Source organism: Myxine glutinosa, chromosome 8 (assembly GCF_964187855.1).
Source record: "Myxine glutinosa chromosome 8, kmMyxGlut1.1, whole genome shotgun sequence".
In the NCBI taxonomy this organism is placed as follows: domain Eukaryota; kingdom Metazoa; phylum Chordata; class Myxini; order Myxiniformes; family Myxinidae; genus Myxine; species Myxine glutinosa.
In genome coordinates, this window is record NC_136268.1 from 22,501,619 (window position 1) to 22,522,809 (window position 21,191).

Consider the following 21,191-nt stretch of genomic DNA (forward strand, 5'->3'; position numbering starts at 1 on the left):
AGGATGGGATTGGCTTCTGGCTCCTCCAAAAACACTGCAGATGCCCTGGTGAAACCCCACAGTGCTGCCCCGATGGCTGGAAAATCACCCTTGCTGGAGGCCGCTTCACCCATGCAGCGGAGTCGCGCTATGCTCCGATAGAGGGTGAAGCTCTAGCAGTGGCGGACAGCCTGGAAAAAGTAAAGTATTTTGTGTTGGGATGCAAGAACCTGATTATTGCCGTCGATCACAAGCCCTTAATCAAGCTTCTTGGTGACAGACGATTAGAGGACATCCATAACACGCGGCTTGCCAACTTGAAAGAAAGGACCCTAGCATATCGTTTCCGAATTATCCACATCCCGGGAAAACGACACTGCGTACCAGATGCGATTTCACGACATCCGTCGGGTGCCAGACCATCGGAACGACTGCCACTGGTGGATGACATTTCCTCCATTATGGATGTGGCCACATCGACTACACTAAGACAGCACACCTTGACTGGGCTGTGGACCACAGATGACGACTCTGGCATGGAAATGGCTATTTCTATGGCAGCCATCAAGACACTCGATTCTGTGCGGTCCGTCACTTGGGACGATGTTCGGGACGAAACAGCAAGTGACACTCAGATGCTGCAGTTACTCAATTCTATTGAGCAGGGTCTACCTGCCAGTCGGGACGATTTCCCTGTGTCCATTTTGGAATACTTTCCCTTCCGTGAACACCTCTACACTATTGATGGCATAGTGGTCTACAAGGGGAGGATTATCATCCCACCGAAGCTACGGAAGCTTGTCCTTGAGAATCTTCATGCTGCTCACCAAGGAGTCACGGCTATGACCACCCGGGCCAGCAGCTCGATCTTTTGGCCTGGAATCACTCCCCAGATTCATGAGATGCGCAATCGCTGCTCACACTGCAATCGGATGGCCCCATCGCACCCAAGTGCTCCACCTACAGCCTCAGCTGAACCTGCCTACCCTTTCCAGTACGTTTGTTCAGATTACTTTCATCACAAGGGTCGGAGTTATTTGGTCACCGTTGATCGTTACTCTAATTGGCCAATCATTCAGCTAACTACTGGCGGGGCACAAGGCCTAGTGAAATGTCTGCGGTCGAACTTCGCCACTTATGGTATCCCCGACGAATTGGCATCTGACTGTGGGCCAGAATTCACGGCACATGACACCCAAGACTTCTTGCGTCGGTGGGGCGTTAACCATCGGTTGTCATCCACTGCCTTCCCACACAGCAACTGTCGTGCCGAGATCGCAGTCAAAACATCGAAAAGAATGATCACCGATAACACTGGTTCCAATGGTGAACTAGACACTGATCGGTTCCAACGTGCAATACTCCAGTACCGGAATGCACCGGATCAGGACACTAGGTTGTCTCCAGCCATGATCATCTTCAAGAGGCCAGTCAAGGACTTCATACCCATCATCCCAGGCAGATACTTGCCATCGGACACCTGGCGGGAAACACGCAACAATCGTGAGGAAGCTTTGCGCATTCGGCATGCCAGGGAGATCGAAAGACTCTCTGAACACACGACAAAACTACCTCCACTGGCCGTCGGGGACCATGTCCGGATCCAGAACCAGACCGGCCTGGAACCACGAAAATGGGACCGGACCGGAACCGTGATTGAGGTAAAACAATTCGATCAATACGTTGTCAAGGTGGATGGCTCCGGAAGAATCACTCTCCGGAATCGTAAGTTCCTGCGACGTTTTACGCCTTTCAGCATGACAACTCCCACTACGACTGGCAAAAGTGGCATGCTGCCAACCGTTATGCCAAGTGTTATGCCAATCGTACCGAAATACTTAATGTCTGGTACCCAACCAATCGCCGCTCCAAGAGTCTGTCTCAATCCTGTTACCACTCCCCAGAAGGGTGAACCCCAACATGTCATTGCGCCGGGCTTACCATCACAGACACTCCGCTCCACCACCGCGATGACACCACCCGCGAGAGTCGCTAACCAACCACATGTGCAGACCACCGCCACACCTCCATGGTCACTGCCTATTTCTGCCCCCTTGACGGTTCGGGTGATGATGGACCAGCTGGAGGGGACTCCGGCGTCGGACAGGGCGATAGTGAACCACCCACCGGAGACTCCCACAATGGACCAGGAAATTACGAACTGCCCTCAGAGGACTCCGACGATTGATCGGGTGGTGACGGGCCGCCCGAAGCGAATTATCAAACCACCAGCCCGATTCAATTCAGAAGAATATCAATTATAAACTCATGTGATCCTTTTTCTCGGTCTCCAGTTTCGTTCTATTCTGTGTCACAATTGAACGTTTTTGGGAAAGGGAGATAGACAACTCTTGTATGGTGCTGTTCTCTATTGCGTTCTCATCTTGTGTAATACTGCACATTGTTATTTGCATATTCTGTATCTATTATCTTATTCTAATATCTACCATCGCTTTCTTTGTCTTGCAGATTGATTGTTCATCGTTGTTGCTAATAAACCTGCATTCAATTGATACATTCTTGTTTACATATAAGTATCAATTAAGGCATCAGAGGGTTTTTGAATGATGCATCATTTTTTTTCTTTCACTGCTCTTCATCCACGTGGCACGGAAGGATGTGAGAATGTTGGCCACTGTTTATGGCTGTATATTCCTCCTTTGGTACTCGGGTTCAATGAAATTCGAATGTATGCAACCTGGGGCGCTAACCTTTTGTGTTTTGTGCATTTCCAGTTCCGCTACAAGAAGAGAATCTACAAAACGCACGTTTCTGATAAACAACTCTTGAAACTACACTCCAAGGTTGGTTGTTCTGGGGTCAAATAGTTGACCCTTTTTGGATCCTTACACGTCTACGGTGGTTCAATTGTATTGTTTTTTTTTGAAAATCCAAACATTGCGTATTTCTTGCTTCCCAAGTTTTTTGACGTGATTGCACATCCGATGATTGTATGTTTTGGGTTTTATTTATTTATTTTTGTATACAAGATCGAGGCTCGTGTAAGAGCTAACATTGATCAATAAAAAAGACAAACTGGCACATAAAACATATGAAAAAGGGAGCGGGAGAGAAGATGGAGAGCAAGGACATCGGGAGATCTGTGGGAAGGAGAGGGCTTCGGGGACGGAGGCATGGGAAGGGAGGAGGGGGGGGGGGTTTGGGAGAGGTAGAAAAACACATGGACACTGCTAGGACTTTCAGGAAAGAAGTCGGAATTTCAAAAAAGTGGATCTGGGGTGAATTAACGAGGGTAGAAAAGATCAAGGTTTTGGATGGGGGAAGATAAGAGATGGTGGTGAACAGCTGTTTTAAAGACCTGGAGGGAGGAGTGGGATTGAAGAAAGTGAAGGAGTTTGTTCCAGAGGCAGGAGAAAAGAGGAATGAAAGAGTGAAGGTGAGCAGAGAGTCTTGATTTTGGCAGTTTAACCATAAGAGGGTTTCTGGCAGATCTTGTGCGACCTGTAGGAATATTTGAGGGACAGAGCACAGAGAGAGCTGGGGGAGCAAGGCCGGAGAGGAGTCGGTAGAAGACAGAAAGACCACCAACCTGCCTGCGGCGAGTGAGTGAAAGGCCCTCACAATCAGCTTCATCGTGGGAGATTCCAATGATTCTGAAAGCTTTGGTGTCAACAGCGTGAAGCTGAGCTAGGTGTGAGGCAGGAGCACCAGCCCAGAGGGGGGAACAGTATTCCATTGAGCTGTGGATGAAAGCCTTGTATGTGGTGAGGAGCTCAGGTGTGCCCAGAAAGGACTTCGCACGACGGAGGATGCCCAGTCGGCGACTGGCTTTGGAGGCCAGCTTGAAATGTGGTTTTCCCAGGAAAGATTATGGCAGATAGTGAGAATCTTATCTGAAACAAATCCACTGCGCCAACTCAAATATGTGTACAGAAACCGCACTGCGCCATTCCGTGTGGCCAACCTTGTTCACGGTTAATCCTTCCTTGTCTGTTTTTATTCTTTACATTTTATATTTAAAATTTTCTTTGCAGGAGCGAGGCTCATGGAAGAGCAAGGTGGAACTGACAGTGGGCTCAAACATCAAGGGATGAACAAACAGAATTAGATGAGAGGGAGGAGGGGAGGATACACAGAAACTAGCAAGCAAGGTGGTTTGGTTAGGAAAGGTTAATGGGGGTAATGAAGATCATGGAACATCATTGGTGAACATAAGCGATTGCGGTGCACCACAAGTTCTTGCTGACCTTTTACCCTCTGCTCCCTGCCCTTTTATATTACTACCTCCATCACCGAAGGTATGCAGTTGTTATATTTTCACCCATGTCTGCTTGTTTGTTTATTTGTCTGTGAAAATGATATCTCATAAAGTTGTGGACAGATTCAGGCGAAATTTTGTGGAGAGGTTGGGTGTGTGACAAGGAAGGAATGATTCGATTTTGGTGAAGATCTCGATCCAGATCTGCATCCGAGAATTCTTTTTAAAGTGATTCTTCAACATTGTGTGATAGGCTTTTTCAGGGATAGGATATATTTTCACGCAGTGGCGGGTTAACGCATGGGCACACTGGGCATGTGCCAGGGCCCCCCAAATTCAATGAGGTAATGCAACCAATGCAACCCAAGATCATAAGAGATGAGAGATAACCAGAGACCGATCGTGGTTCATAATCTTTGGAGATGAGACTGAGGGTGGGTCTCACTTTGCCGACAAAACATATTGTCGTGTGATTCTCTCCCAGTTAACACCAGGAGAGTCATGGATGACCAATGGCAAGCTTCAACTCGGAGGCGATGCCCAAATGCGGATTTTATATATGTGGGGGAAGAAATGGGAAGAGGAAGCTGAAGCTTACCTGTCGCGATCCCCAGCAGTCTCAACCTGCGGAAAAATAAACTCAAACAAAAACCGGGTTTCTAAATGTACAGAAAATAATGAAAGGATTTATTAAAAGAAATGTCGATAACAAGAAAACGCGACGGTAAAATTATATTCCTATAGGATCCTTCACACCAGACTTATAACATGGACAAATGGGGAATAAAAAAATTAAAAAACCACCTTTAGAGGCCATTTTTCCCCGCAAGCGGGGGTTGGCCTTTTTCGGGAACTGTGGTTGTTGTTGTGTGTGGACTTAGGAATATGAGAGGCTTAGGAAATGGGGAATAAGAGAACTGGAAAATAATAGGGTGTGTGTTTAGCGTGCACTTAGCTCTGATCAGCTCGGGGGGGGTCTCGCCAGGAATCGCCAAGGCCCTGGAGGTCCAGCCAGCATTGCGTGCGAAGCGCGCGCATTGATGGGAACTAGGCCTCGATGCACTGTGGTGGCAAGCCATGCGTCGTTTCGGCCTGCAAAACTCTGCATGTCTCCCGGTGGCGTCTCTGAACATGGCCGGTCCAAGCACAAACGCGCAAGGGAGAAGAACAAGGGAACCAGAGGAGGGCAAGAACAGGGCAAAATCGGAGGGTCAGAGAGCAAGAGAGGGTCAGAAAACAAGAGGGCAAGATCATCCAGGGTAAGAGAGAGAAAATGTTGGTCCTCAAGTTCTTTTAACATCGGTCTGTGACGTCATCAGCGCCTCTCCACCAATCAGCGCGCCGCTTCTTGCTCGCCTCTAACATCATCGGTGGTCTTCGCCAATCGGTGCTCTGCTTCCTCCTCGGCCTTCCTTCCACCAATCAGCAGGTAGCTTCTTGCTCCGCCCTGGCCAATCACGAGTCCCTTCTTACCCCGGCCTTCCCGTTGGTCAACTCCAGCCCAATAGCGAGTTGCTTCTTGCTCTGCCCTGGCCAATCACGGCTCCCCGGGGTGTGTCTTCGGCCTGCCTGCCTTCCGTAGCGATGTAGCTGGTGCGTCCCAAATGGCCGTGCTCAGAACTGGCTTCCGGTTGGTTTTATGGTTATTATTTAGTGCAATAAATGGGCGTTTCCTCACCAGTGTCTATGGTGCAGTGCCAAAAGAGTCGAAGGATAAATCACATAGGGTAAGACTTACCAGGGATAATTTACCTTTATGCCTGAAGCTAGTTAACATGCCCCGCCCCCTCATGACGGGGACGAAGATACACCTTACTCCGACATTCGGCTAAACAGAACTTATTACATGGTGATGGTTCTTACCTGACATCCGGAGCATGATACCTGCACAAATCTACCTGACTACATATCCCGACCCCACAAACATAACAATATCATCACCTTGTGAGTTGTGCTGAAATAATCCACAGCGTGAAAGGAATGCTCAATTTCGTGGATAGAAAGAGCTGTCACGTGATGAATCGATTAAAAAACGTTTTCCACTGATGTTAAATTTGACAGGACTATTGGAAAATTATGGAGTGAGGGTTGTAGCTATCAGTAGAAAAAGCAGGTTAAGTGGAATAATAACGATGTTTATTGTATACAAATGCAACAATAATCACAATAACATTTGTATTATTCCTAATATTAATACATATCAGCCTGGTGTTGGCTTAGCGGTTAGGGTGTTGGCTTGGGATCCAAGGATCCTGGGTTTGAATCCTGGTCGATCGCTGAATTAACGACAGGGGGGTTGACTCAGCCTGTCATTCCTTCCGAGGTCAGCAAATTGAGTACCAGTTCACTGGTAATTCCCTGTGTGTCGCAAGAAGGTGACTAAAAGGGTTCACGGCAGGAAGGGCATCCGGCCATAAAACATTGCTTCAAAAAGGGGACCAAGGTGCCAGAAAAATGCCAACCCCTGCTCTGTGGGGAATAAATGGCCTCTAAAGGGGGTTCTAATATTAATATATATCGAGATTATTTAGCAAATCCACATTATAATATATTGCACGATCATAAAACAATCCCTCAGACGTAAATGGACGAACCCGTGAGCACGTGGAACTTTGCAGTTTTTAAAACCAGAGCACCTGTCTCGAGGATAAAACGAAACTACTCCAGCAGTGATGAAAAGAGAAACATAGCTCAACTAGAATGGCATTCAGTCGGCCAGGTAGAACAGTTTACGTTTTGTAAACCACTGATAGGTCAGATCTGGATCTGGACCTGAACCAAAATCTAAACGACTTGTTCTTGTCACCTATCCAACTACTCACCTACTCATCCACCTAGCTTTGTCAGATGTCATGCTACATTTTGTGTTTTGCCCTATATCACTCAATGGTGAAGAGTCACAAACATTTAAAAATTCTCGTATCCATACGTGGATTCAGATCTTCACCAAAATTGAATCCATTTTTGGGGGATGTTTTGGTTTTTGGCCCAATCACTCAATGGTGGGATAACCTGTTCACAAACAGACAGGAGTGAAAACATAACCTCCAACCTCCTTCAGTTGCAGAGGTAACAAAAGGTAAAAACGGTTGAAAATCACCCAAAATTAACTTTTTTCATTACACAAGCGGCAGAATCAGAATAGGGTCCTCTGTCTATTGAGCACATCTAGTGCATGTTTATGACCAATCAGCTATTCCTAGTCCCAGTGCATGTACCTAGTCCGAGTGTATCCTTTATTAACTCGGTGTAACATTCAAAAGACTCCATGTATTAATGCATTTTCATGGATTCGTGTTTTTTGGGGAATGTTTTGGGCCAAAATATTTTTGCGCCCAGGGCCCCCCAAAAAAATCTTAATCCGCCTCTGCTTTCAAAAACTGGCTGGACAGGCCTTGATATTTGACTGAAGGTGATTTGGGTAGGAATTTGGAATTTCTTCAGGGTGCTTTTGTTAACTAACTCGCCTACACTTCAGTTAATACACTGTAGGATCTTTATTGTCCACCAGGTAATGTTAGCAGATGAGCATAACACGCGTTATAATGCCCATCCATGGGATAATGCACTTTGTGATGCAACACCCAGCCTGAAGAGCACCAATCTAACAGTTTATAGTTGAGTCGTGAATCAAGCCCAGAATATATAGCTCAAAGGATATACGCTCCCTCTGCTCAATCCTGTTGGACAGTTCTTACATTTGCCTTTGCCAAATTATATATGCAGAATGTGTGTGTATATATATATATATATATATATATATATATATATATATATATATATATATATAGAGAGAGAGAGTAAATGATAGCACACTGAGCAGTAAAATAATTAAAAAATATTTATTAATAGCCTGACGTTTCAAGAACAAACTAGTTCTCTTCCTCAGAGGCATTGAGTGTGGTGTTAACCGTTAAGTTCTGTTGGGGACGTTTCACGTGATGGATTGGTCCAAGTCCTTGCCAATCACAAGGCTTCCCTGCATTCAAATGACTCTGCCGTTTTTGACGTTGTAATTGATTGCGTAGCGCTTTGTATGTGGGGTGTAAGTCGATGTGTCGGTTGATGGAGTTTTTATCAGAGTACCAGGCCTCGACAATCTCGCGGTTCACTCTCAAAGATCCTGTGCCAAGGATCGTGATCTGATTCCATGAGAATGTGTGTTGGTGTGTGTGTCGCAAGCAATGATAACCTGTCTTGTCGTCGTACAGCACGTAAGCGTTCAGTTACCCTTGTGGTTAAGCATTTGGATGTTTGGCCCACATAATTGGCTTCACAATCTTCACATTGTATGTTGTGGATGACATTATTTTTTATCAAATTTGTTCTCCTGGTCTTTTGGCTTCGACAGATGTGCTCGTAAGGATGTTTGTGGTTTGTGGGTGATGTTGATGTTGTATTCACGTAGAATGCAGCTTGTGGTTTCAGAAGTGTGTTGTATGTATGGAAGTGCCACCGTGTGTGGAGGTGTGGTTGGATTGTTGTTGTTGTAGTTGGATTTCCGGTGACAAGATTTGATAAATGCATTTGGGTGGTGGTTTTCTCGTAGTAGTTGAGTGACGTGCAGCATTTCCATCCGGCGTTGCTCCTGGTCACTGCAGTGTGTTTTTGCACGATCTACTAAGCTGCGAACACAACTTCTTTTGTGATAGGTGGGATGGACACTACGGTAATCCAATACTTTGTCTGTGTTAGTAGGTTTACGGTACACCTACGTGTGTAGAGATCGGTTTCTGAGGTTTGGGACATGGAATGTAGTAGGGACAATGACAGGGAGATCAGGAGAAGTGGTGGAAGTATTGGTCAGAAGAAGAGTGGACATATGTTGTGTGCAAGAGACGAGATGGAAGGGAAGTGGTGTGAGAATGGTGAAAGGTAGGCAGGGACAGAAATACAAGTTTGTGTGGCAAGGGTGCCCGGAGGGCGTGAATGGTGTTGGTGTCCTGTTTTCTGAGGAGTTTGTAGACAGTGTGGTGAGTGTGACTAGAGTGAGTGATAGGTTGATGATGGTGAAAATGATGATTGGAAAGCTCTTGGTGAACGTCATCTCGGGATATGCTCCGCAGGTTGGTCGGAGCGATGAAGAGAAGGACAAGTTCTGGTGTGCGATAGAGAAGCTGATGGAAAACGTGAAAGATGAGGAAGTTGTTGTGGTAGGAGGAGACCTAAATGGACATGTGGGAAGGAGTATGGACGGTTTTGAGGGAGTTCATGGGGGTTACGGATATGGTGTGAGAAATGGAGAAGGTGAAAGGATTTTGGAGTTTGCTGATGGAGCTGATTTGTTGATTTGTAACACTCAGTTCCAGAAAGGGGATAATAAGCTTGTTACATACACGTCAGGTGGGTCGACGACAACCGTTGACTACCTGATGGTGCATAGGCGAGATAGGGGGCACCTCCGGGACACAAAGGTGATCCCGGGGGAGGAGGCTGTTTCACAGCACCACTTGGTTGTCTGCGACATAAGGGTGAAAGGTGCGAGGAGAGCTCGGCGGGTGAAGTACCAACCGAGAATGAAGGTGTGGAGGTTGAAACAGGTGACAGTAAGGGAGGCATTAAAAGAGAGGCTGAGTAGGGTAGAGGATGATGTGGTTGAGCTTGAACGTGGTTGGATGTCAATGAAAGATAGTCTGTTGGGAGCCGTTGGTGAGGTATGTGGATGGACAAAAGGACCACTGACGCACTTGGAAACATGGTGGTGGGATGATGAAGTTGGAAAGAGGATTGATGAGAAGAGGAAGAAGTTCAAGGAGTGGCAGAAGGCGAGGGGTACGGGAGCAGAAAAAGCAGAGCATGAAAGTTATAAGGCAGCCAAGAAGGCTGCAAAGAAAGAGGCAGCAAAGGCGCAGGAGGCATGTCGGAAAATGTTCGGAGAACGCTTGGATTAGGAAGAAGGTCAGAGAGCGGTATTCAGGATTGCAAAGCAGATAGCGAAAGAGAGGTGTGATGTGATGGGGGTGAGTTGCTTGAAAGATGAAGTGGGACAAATCGTTGTGGACCCAGATGGAATTAAAGGAAGATGGAAAAGATATATGGAAATGCTGTTGAATACAGAGAATGAATGGGATGGCAACATAGAGAGTAACCCAGTTTTAGGACCGGCAGAGAAGATAACTGAGAAGGAAGTTGAGGAAGCGATAAAAGCAATGAAGAGTAGAAAAGCGGGAGGGCCAACGGGAGTTGTGGGAGATATGTTGAAGGCAGCAGGAAGTTGGGGTGTGAAGAGAATGACAGAGATCTGTAATCTGGTGGTGAAAGAAGGCCGCATTCCAGTGGATTGGGAACTGAGTACCCTCGTCCCTCTATACAAGGGGAAAGGTGACCCTCTGGAGTGTGGCTCGTACCGAGCGATAACGTTATTGGAGCATGGAATGAAGGTATTGGAAAGGGTGTAGGAGAGGAGGATAAGGAAGAAGGTGAAGATCGACGAAATGCAGTTTGGATTTATGCCAGGAAGAGGAACGACAGACGCGCTCTTTATTGTGAGGCAGTTGCAGGAGAAGTACATGGAGAAGAGGAAGAAGTTGTTTCTTGGGTTTGTTGATCTGGAGAAAGCATTCGATAGGGTTCCACGCGAAGTATTGACATGGGCATTGAGGAAGTTAGGAGTGGAGGAATGGTTGATCAGAGTAGTGATGGCAATGTACAAAAGAGCGCGCACAGCTGTAAGGACGAAGGATGGGAACAGTGGTGAGTTTGAGGTGAGGGTGGGAGTGCATCAGGGGTCGATACTAAGTCCACTACTATTTGTAGCTGTGATGGAGGTGCTGGCTCAGAACGTAAAAGAGGGTTTACCGTGGGAGTTGTTGTATGCAGATGATCTGGTGTTGATTGCGGAAAGTATGGATGGACTGAAGGAAAAGATGAACAAGTGGAAGGAATGTATGGAGACAAAAGGTCTGAAGGTGAATATAGGAAAGACGAAGGTGATGGCAAGTGGTAAAGCATGTGGTGAGGTGGAAAGAACTGGGAAGTGGCCATGGGCTGTGTGCAGGAAGGGTGTCGGAGTGAACTCCATTCAATGTACAATGCGCGCTGAGTGGGTTCATCTAAAATGTAGTGGTCTGAGAGGGTCATTAACCAATGTGGCAGCTACATTCAAATGTAAGGTGTGCACAGAGGGAGCTGCAGATGGAGGAAATGTTGAGTTGGATCTTGGAAACGGCATGAAGCTGGAAGGTGTGAAAACATTTTGCTGAATGGAGAAAACATACCTCGGAGACATGCTGAATGGAGAAGGTGGATCAGACTCGGCAACGGTTGCTAGAGTGAGATGTGCATGGAAGAAGTTTCGGGAACTGAGTGGCTTGCTGATGAGGAGGGGAGTGTCGTTGAAGCTGAAGGGAAAGGTGTATGCTGCATGTGTGAGAAGTGTTATGATTTATGGGAGCGAGACATGGGTCATGAATGTAGAGCAGCAACGAAGGCTGGAAAGGGTGGAAATGGGAATGGTTCGGTGGATGTTCGGAGTATCGTTGAGAGAGAGGAAGACAAATGATGAATTGCGAAAGATGATGGGAATAGAGCCTGTGATTGATGCTGTGAAGAGGAACAGGTTGAGATGGTTTGGTCATGTGTTGAGGAAGGATGAAAGTGACTGGTTGAGAAGAGTGATGGAAATGAATGTAGAAGGAAGTAGAGGACGGGGAAGACTGAGAAAGACTTGGCTAAAGATGGTGGAAGAAGAAATGCGGGCAAGGGAGTTAACAAGGAGAGATACAGAAAATAGGGCAAAATGGAGAAGATTGTCATGGGGACCACAAGGCTAACCCCCGCTCTAGCAGGGAAAATGGCCTTAAAATGCATGTTGTTGTTGTGTTGTTGTACGTGTGTAGCTTGCTGTTTCCGTCCCTGGAAAGATGTACATCCAGGAATGGTAGAGACCCAGCCTGTTCTACTTCACATGTGAATTGTATTGCTGGCCATGTTGAATTTATCTTTGTGTGGAAACGGTCAACATCCGCCTTCTTTATGACCACGAATGTGTCGTCAACGTACCGCAGCCACAACCTCCGAGAAGGCGCACCATGTAGTGTAAGATTTTCAAAGCGTTGCATCACCAATTCGGCGATGAGCCCTGAGATAGGTGAGCCCATCGGGGTTCCTTCATGTTGATGATATATGGTGCTGTCGCATGCAAAGTACGTTGATTTGAGGCAGAGTTGAATGAGTGTCATGAGATGACCAGAGCTGAGGTGGCTGTCGCTCACTAGCTATTGGTCGTTGGTGATGTATTGTTCTAAGGTCTGCTTTGCTAATTCGACGGGTATGGATGTAAATAATGAAACCACGTCGAATGAAATGATTATTTCATCACTCTCGATGCGGACATTTCTGTTTCGGTTGATAAAATCTTTGGCGTTCTTTACATTGTGTGCTCCATGTGTTGTTAAGTGTTTGAGTCGGTGGAAAAGTCACTTAGCGAGATTGTACGTGGGTGCTCCTCGGAGGGCCACGATGGGTCGTAGTCGGACATCGATCTTGTGAATCTTTGGCAACCCGTAGAAGCGTGGAATGACGGAGTCGTTTGGTCTCATCGCGTCCCATTCTTGTTTTGTGAGGAGGTTTCACCCTTGCCCCGTTTATATAACAAAATGCATTTTCGAAGGCCTGTAACTTTTTCAGACCTACAAAACTTTTAAGACCCATTGAACAATTTAAGAACATTTGTACACTTTATTAATACCCTTTGCTTTGTGTATGACTATTACTTCATGACGATTAAAATACCCTTTGGACACTTTAAAACCCAATTTGCTCATTTGCTCTTCATCCACCAGATACTTTAGACCCCTTTGGAGTAAAAACCCTTGAGATCCTTAACACACTTTACACCCATTAGACCATTACACCCTTATACCCTTTTTAGACCCTTTTAAGACCTTTTAAGACCCTAAGACATTTTAGACCCCTTGAAAAATTGAAATGAATCCCTCCGGAAATCGTTTTTGACAACTGTTTCATGCACCATTGGCATCGCATCATAGTTGCGATGACGAATCAAAACTGAAATCCCAAAGCGAAACTGATGTTGGAAAGTGAAACGGAAACAACCGATCTCACGATCATCGCATGGGAAACCAGAATGAAATGCTGTGAGAAATACAGAAATGGAATTGCCAAAGCAAAGATATGGGGAGTATCGAGAGAGGGGGCCGGTTGTGGCTGAAGAAGCGATGTGGAGAGGGATAGGTTCCCGGAGGTGGTCGGTTGGCATCGAAAGAACTCCTTCGTAGTGATCTTCGGTCAGGCGGTAGGCTCACAAAGTGCCTAAATTCGTTTCCCAGCTGAGCTTCCATAATTTCACCCTCGCTCCCAAGCAGTACTTCGGAGGTACAAGCCTGGATTGTAAATCTTAGCTGGTGGAATGGAACGAGGTTGCCAAGGTTACCGGCACCACCCACCCCAATATCCACTCACTGAATATTTATGCTGAAATACCGTTTCTTCCAATACACACCAATAATTTTCTCATTTTAGGTGAGGCAGGTGCGAACCCATCGGAGACAGGCACCCTGTTAGTGCATTTTAATTTTTTCCCCTTTGATTTTTAATCATTATCCCCATAAATAATGAAGACTTTACGAGCAATACTCTACCATTTTGCTCGGCCAAGAGGTGAAAGGTCAAGTCTCCAAACTGAATGTGATTCTAAATAAGGCTGTTCAAGTGGATTCTTGCAAAAATTGATGAAGTTAAAAAAAATTACAATATTTTTTTAAATATAATCACCAATTTTAAATATAATACGTTGGTCAAGTGCAAATATTTTGTCCTACAATCTCTTGATGTATGCTGCCTTCTCGTGTCAAAAAGAGTTTCACCATGAAACGTAAACAGTTAAGGTTGCTGACAACCTGTTCAATGCTGACATTTAATCTAGCATCAGCAGTAATTGCATTTTATCTGAGCATGCAGATGTGATATAATTGCATTTATACATGATCCATTGTGCTGGCATAATGGGCTGGAATAATCCCACATTATTTCATCCTTTACTGTTGCTGTGCTCTGTAATATTGTGATAGCTTGTAATACATAACTCGTTTCATTTCGCATTTGCTTCTTTGTGTGATGCTGCCTGTGTAAGGCCTCCAGCCGGGATAGGCCCTGAATCATTTTTTTATGATGTATACATTTCGTAAGTACATCTCATGTGCGACCATACTTTGGTGATGAAAAACATTGTATTACCATGTCGAAAAACATGGTATTACCATGCATTGGACGTGATGACGTAACAAACACACGATTATTGCATTTCCTTTTCAGAGGGATATTCCTACTGTGTGAATGCTTCCCTTTTTTGGATTAACTCTTTTTTTGAAAACTTTTCAATTTTGGGGAATATAATAGCTTTCCGTGTGTGTACCCACTAGCTTACACTAGCATGTCCCCACCAGTTGATCCTAACATGTCCACGCATGTCCCCATCCCCACCCATAATCTATTCGACACCATTAACTCTCAATTTCTTGTACTGCTATTAATCTTACCTAACCCAACCCTCTTACTCCAGCACCATTAACCCTACCTAACCCTCTTATTTGCAGGTTTCCTCCACTCCTACCCTCTCTCTCTCTTCCTCTTTGTTTAGTCCCTTGCTTGTTATGACAATCTGTTGCCCCAGTACGTTTTCTTTTTACTCTCTGTAGCCTCACTCTTCCATGTCCCTACATTTTGGATTGAAAGAAGTGACTTAGATTCCATGTCTGAGCATGACAAACGTTGGCTTTTACATGATTGATCCGTCCTGTCTTTCTGTTATCATTCTCTCCCTGCATCCCTGTGTTTTTAACCCATTAGGCTGTCTTATCCGAAACGTGTAGGGGGTGTCTTGGCAAATTTTGTGTTTGGCTCTGGCCCACTGATCTCTATTTCACTGATTGGATAGCGGGTGGGCCCATTCACATGCACACAACCGTGATGCCGTCGCACACTAGTGGTGGCCATTTTGAAACGTGCAAAAGGAACGTACACATACATACATACATACATACATACATACATACATACATACATACATACATACGCACATACATACGTACATGCATACGTACATACATATGTACATAGAGTTCATATAGACAACTAGAGCAATGCGACTGCATCACCAATATGCCTCTGTGTAGTGTCTGCCTGTGCCCTCGTTGACTGTCCTAAAAATAAACAACTTTGATTGAAATCCCTCTCAGCTGTTCTCAAGTATCACATTTTTACCAGACATGACAGGTTTCACATCGATTGGTGAAGCGGTGTCGGAGAAAGGTTTTTTTTTATTTATATTGGCTTTCCAGCTAATACGGTTGCCAAACCTTGTGACATATGACATCAAAATTTACACTCTGCATATGTATAGGTAGGGGATCAGGTTTGTGAAGTTGACCTTGTCGATCTGATAAGGTTAGTTTTTCTATCCAAGATGGCTGCCAAACCACGCGACGTACAACGTCATCATTTTCAAACTATATGCAACAATGGTGTTAGTTGATATTTGTAAAGTTTCACATCAATAGCGTAAACGGTTTCTGAGATATAATTATTTAATATCTTCCTTCAATCCAATATGGCTGCCACACCATCTGACTAATCGCATTTTCGTGATCAAATTTTAATCACCATGCCGAGACAATGACACATGTAAAGTTTTGAGTCAATTGCTTTGGTGGTTCAGTAGATGTTTTTTAAGGTTTTAGGTTCAATCCAATATAGCTGCCAAACCATGTGACCTATGAAGTCGTAAATTTAATATTTCAATACAAATGGGTCATAGATCATGTGCATGCAATTCAGATTTTTAGGATAAGGCATTGAAAGAAACATTTATGGCTCATATACCACTTCACTGATGATGTCATCATTATCCTGCTTTTGTTCCTAATTGGGAGTATTTGACAATGTGCCGTGTTTCAAAATTTTCCACTCAGCGGTTTCCGAGAAATAATTTTTTAACTATATGCATCTAATCCAAGATGGCTGCCATATCACATGACCTATAATCTCACAGTTATCATAAAAAACATTCTACATGGGTGTTGCTCCTACTCTGAAAGTTTTGTCTCAATCGGACATGTGGTTGCTGAGAAAAACTAGGTTTAGCCCGTACGTATGGACGTATGTACATATGGACGTATGTACATATGGATGGACGGACGGACAACCCAAAAACACTACCTCCAGCCACCTTCGGGGGCAGAGGCATAAAAACACTTTTTGGTTAGTTCTGCATGGGATTTTGTTCTAATATCGAGGTTAATTAAGTTGAGGTGCCCGGTTTATGCGTAGAGTGTGTGAATTAATAAATTAATTATTTATCAATTAATTATTTATTTTTTGATTATCAATCAAATCAAATCAAATTTTGGATGTATTGTCCTGTTCCTGGTAATTGAAATCTTCCCAAGGAACGAATAGCCGAACAAGCTGTTCCTCCGAGGCGTTCAATCAAAAATACAGCGGAGAAAATACGCGTGGGGGAGTAAGAGGGAGGGGGAACCGGAGCCTTACCTGAACAGCTTCCACCCCGGCAGCCTTCAGCCTGTAATAAATAACTCAAACAAAACGGAATTAAAATGTACAAAAATTAAAAGGTTTATTAAAGAAAATGCCGGGAACAAAGAAACGCACGATAAACATAATTCCTAACTTGAGGGACCCTCCACACCAGACCCAAACACAGACAAAGGGAAATATAATGATGTAAAAATAAAAGGTGTAATTTTATTGCACTTCGCTCAACTCGATCGGTGCGTCTCGTCTGGACTCTTCCAGGCCCCGGGCGCGTTTTTTAAAGCTGTGCATTCGTCTTTGAAAAACGACATTACTTTATGGACCACCGAATACTTCTTTCCAATCTTGCAACAACCCTTTCGTTTGTTTTTTCATGTTTGCAAAAAATAATCACGATTTTGTTTGATATCGGATGCAAATTCAAGCTATTTATCTCCGCCACTAAAGGTGGATGGAGGTTATGTTTTCACCCCTGTCTGTCTGTCTGTTTGTTTGTTTGGGTATGTGACAAGGACGAAATGATTAGATTTTGGTGAACATCCGGATTTGGATCCGGCTACTAGAATTTTTAAAGTGGTTCTTCACCATTGGGAGTTGGGGGCGAAAACGATACAGAGCAGGATATCTCAAAAAGTTGTAGATGGATTTGGACGAAACTTGTTGGACAGATTGTGTGTGTGACAAGGAAGAATCGATTCAATTTTGTTGAAGATCCGGATCCAGCTAGTAGAAATTATTTTTCAGTGATTCTTCACCATTGAGTGATATGGCCCACCAGGCAGAGATATGCTCTCTACTGAGTGCCGTTCTAGTTTCCTTCCTTTGTTCATTCTTTCTCTCTTTAATTCACAATACTTCTGAGTCAAACTAATTTGCTTCTTATCTTATAAACCAACAATGAAATTTTTTAATGTTTCATTTTCCGTATCTCTCCGTCAGGAGCTATTAACGTGTTCTTCTTCTTTTTCTCTAACTCTTCCTCTTCTTCACAAAAAAAGTATTGCTCAAACCTGTCAGTCTCGCAAATGTGTTGTCTGTAATTCTTGTTTGGCTGTAATGTGTTGACTTGGTCTGTGGACTGTAATTCTGTCATTCTCTGTAGTCTGTAGACGGTGTGGACTCACATTTGGGCAGAATATCACAGAATCAGATTGTTTTCAGAAAATAAATACATGTCACGTGTTATATTTGCATTTTTGTTGTTTTTTTTGTTGAATTTTTGTTAAATTATTGTTGCATTTTTGTATAAATTTCAACATCACAATTGAGTTTAATACACACCAAGGCTTCACCCAAGACCCAGGTTTATGCCTTCACTGCCTTGCGGCTATAAATCCTAGGTGCTTTCTGACTTTGATTTTGACTGTGAACAATATTTCGTTCAAATGATTATTTTAGCTACAGTGCATGTAGAGGTACAGTCATGTGAAAAAGTAAGTACACCCCATGTAAAGTTTCGACTTTTTCAACATATTTCAACAAACAGCTATTTGATCTTCATTTCAACAATATTGATAGATAAAGGTGATATAATATAACAAATATGGTGAAACATTTACATTTTGTCGTCCATTGTATAATTTAAATGAACATAAATGCAAATTTCGCATGTGGAAAAAGTAAGTACACCCCTACATTTATCACTACTTCAAATACCTAAAATTAGAATCAGGTGCGCCAGCTCAGGTGCAAATGATTAGAACATCGTTAGGATTTGGAGGAACCTGTCTTATTTAAACCTCAGACATTTCGTTTGGTTTGCTCTTTCTTGTTTAAGTGTGCGGCGTCACCATGCCTAGATCAAAATAGCTCTCTGAGGCCTTCAGAAAGAAGGTTATAGATGCCTACGAGTCTGGGAAGGGATTTAAAAAGATCTCCAAACAATTTGAAATCAATCATTCGACTGTCCAGAAGATCATCGACAAGTGGAGAAGATTCCAAACAACTGCCAACTTGTTCAGGCCACGCCGGCCCAGCAAGTTCAGCCCGAGAGCAGACCGCAAGATGCCCGAAAGAAGTCTCTAAGAACCCCAGAATGTCATCACGGGACCTACAGGTAGCTCTTGCCACTGTTGATGTCAAAGTGCACGAGTCTACCATTAGAAAGAGGCTGCACAAATTTGATCTACATGGGAGGTGTGCCAGGAGGAAATCTTTGCTGTCCAGAAAGAACATCAGGGCAAGACTAAAGTTTGTCAATGAACAAAGACCAGCACTTCTGGAACAATGTGCTCTGGACAGATGAGTCAAAGGTAGAGCTATTTGGCCACAGTACCAGAAGACATGTTTGGCGAAAACCAAAGACAGCTGTTACATATTTAGGTGAATGTATGTAAATTACCATTCAGGTTGCTTATCCGTGTGTATTATATTAAGGGTTGTTGTGATGGGAGGGTCAGGAGCCCTTCGGAACCAGTGGCCGGAAACGGAAGTGGCCGGAAACGGAAGAAGAAAAGACACGAGGAGAGAAAAGGACGGTGCTTCTTCTTCCTCGCCCCGCGACGACGAGAAGGTGGAATCGACCTTACGCTGCGCGGAAAACGCGCCGTTGCGAAACGTCTGGCGAGAGGAGTTACCTGGGCGGTAAATACCTTTGGACACGTCCAGTCACTGTGAGTTCGTGCACGAAACCAAGCGTCCGGGACAGTTTGCCCCGTCTACAAAGACGCGTACGGGTCCGCACGTTGGGCCTCGCTCGCGTCGGAAGCCGCGCTGGGTTTTGCCCCGTCTACAAAGACGCGTACGGGTCCGCACGTTGGGCCTCGCTCGCGTCGGAAGCCGCGCTGGGTTTTTGCCCATCTACAAGGACGCGTAAGAGTCGCACTTGGGGCCTCGCGCACGTTGGACGCCGCGCTGGGTTTGCCCCGTGGCTTGGCAAGGAGGTGCGCTGCAGCCGCGGCCCCAGTCCGAGACGGCACGTTTAGAGCACGTCCGCCCGGGGCTCGTTCAACCGCCCGTGTGCGGAGAGGAGAGACATTGACCACGGAGGGAGTCAGGAGTGGGGCTCACGTGAGGAATGTATAAGATTAAGATGGCCATCTTAGAGTTTGTGTAGATGAGTTCACATGGTTGTAATATTGATTGTGCATTGTTGATGGTTGTTGATTGCTCAGTGAATATATTATTGATTATTCCGGATCCTTGGTGTGGGGTTTCTTCTTGACCGGAATTCATATTGATTGCGTTACGAAAGCGTATAAACCATATATCTTTCTGGCGGGGTCCCTCCCACGGTCCGGGGGTCACCAAGACCAGGTAGTTACCGGGAGGACCACGTAACAGAATTGGGGGCTCGTCCAAATTACGATTTGCGGTTTCGCAATTGGGTCTACGTCCGGGATCTAAAAGTGTATAAAATAATAAAATAATAATATTTTTGGTAATTAAAATTTATTAATTAATTATTAATTGGTAATATTTTTTTTTGAGAAATTGGGGAAAGTCTTGGGGTGAAGGTTAACAGGTGTTAACGATAGGCACCATGGCGTTTGTGGCACAGAACTTTGGGGTAACCCCGAGTGAGGCACAGTTCCGAGCGTTGCTAAAGTCGGATCTCTTGAAATTGGCCAAACATTTTAACTTGGAGGTCCGAACTAATTTGAGGAAGGCAGAGTTGCAGGCCACGGTGATACAATCTATGGTGGGATTAGGAACATGGGACGAGTTAGCCTGGGAGTGGCTACCCGAAGAACCAGAAGACGTGGAGCTCCGGAAACTGGAGTTGCAATTACGGAGCCAGGAACGGATCAAAGAAGAAGAAAAGGAAAGAGCAGAAGAAGAAAAGGAGAGCTGCAAGGGACCTCGAAGCAGAGGAGAGAAAAGCGGAAAGGGAATTAAAGGAACGTGACATGCAGCTTCAGCAAGAAATCAAATTCAAGGAGCTGGAGTTAATGAGAGAACGGGGAGAGGCACCACCCTTGCTGACGGGGTCGACACCTAACCAGAAAACCTGGGATGTGGGCAGACATGTGAGGCTGGTTCCACCGTTCAGTGAAAAAGAAGTCGCGAAATTTTTTCCACACTTTGAGAAAGTGGCTCGACAATTAAACTGGCCGGAGGAGGCATGGACCATACTCGTGCAAAGTGTGCTGGTGGGGAAAGCTCAGGAAATTTATTCGGCGCTACCAATGGACCAATGTGCAGATTATGAGGTACTGAAGAAGCACATCCTCAAAGCCTATGAGTTGGTTCCGGAAGCTTACAGGCAAAAATTCAGGAATGCCAGGAAGAGGGAGAGTGAGACCCATGTGGAGTTTGCCAGAGTGAAAGAAAACATGTTTGATCGGTGGTGTGAGTCAAAGGGAGTCGGGAAAGACTTCGAGACATTGCGGGACTTGATCCTGGTGGAGGAATTCCAGCAGTGTGTCCACGAGGACATCAAAGTGTACCTGCAGGAAAAGAAGGTACCAAAGTTGTGGGACGCAGCCACCATGGCAGATGATTATGCCTTAACCCACCGAATAGGGGTCCACGAACCTAA

At 44.9% G+C, this 21,191-nt stretch overlaps 1 protein-coding gene across 1 annotated transcript in view; it reads left to right on the top strand.

Annotated features, from left to right (window-relative positions):
* The window catches only part of LOC137432284 (SH3 and multiple ankyrin repeat domains protein 2), a 910,319-nt gene that overhangs the window by 270,221 nt on the left and 618,907 nt on the right, over positions 1 to 21,191 (top strand). The window contains 1 exon segment of the mRNA XM_078782990.1: positions 2,715 to 2,783. Within this exon segment, the coding sequence (XP_078639116.1) occupies positions 2,715 to 2,783 (69 nt within the window).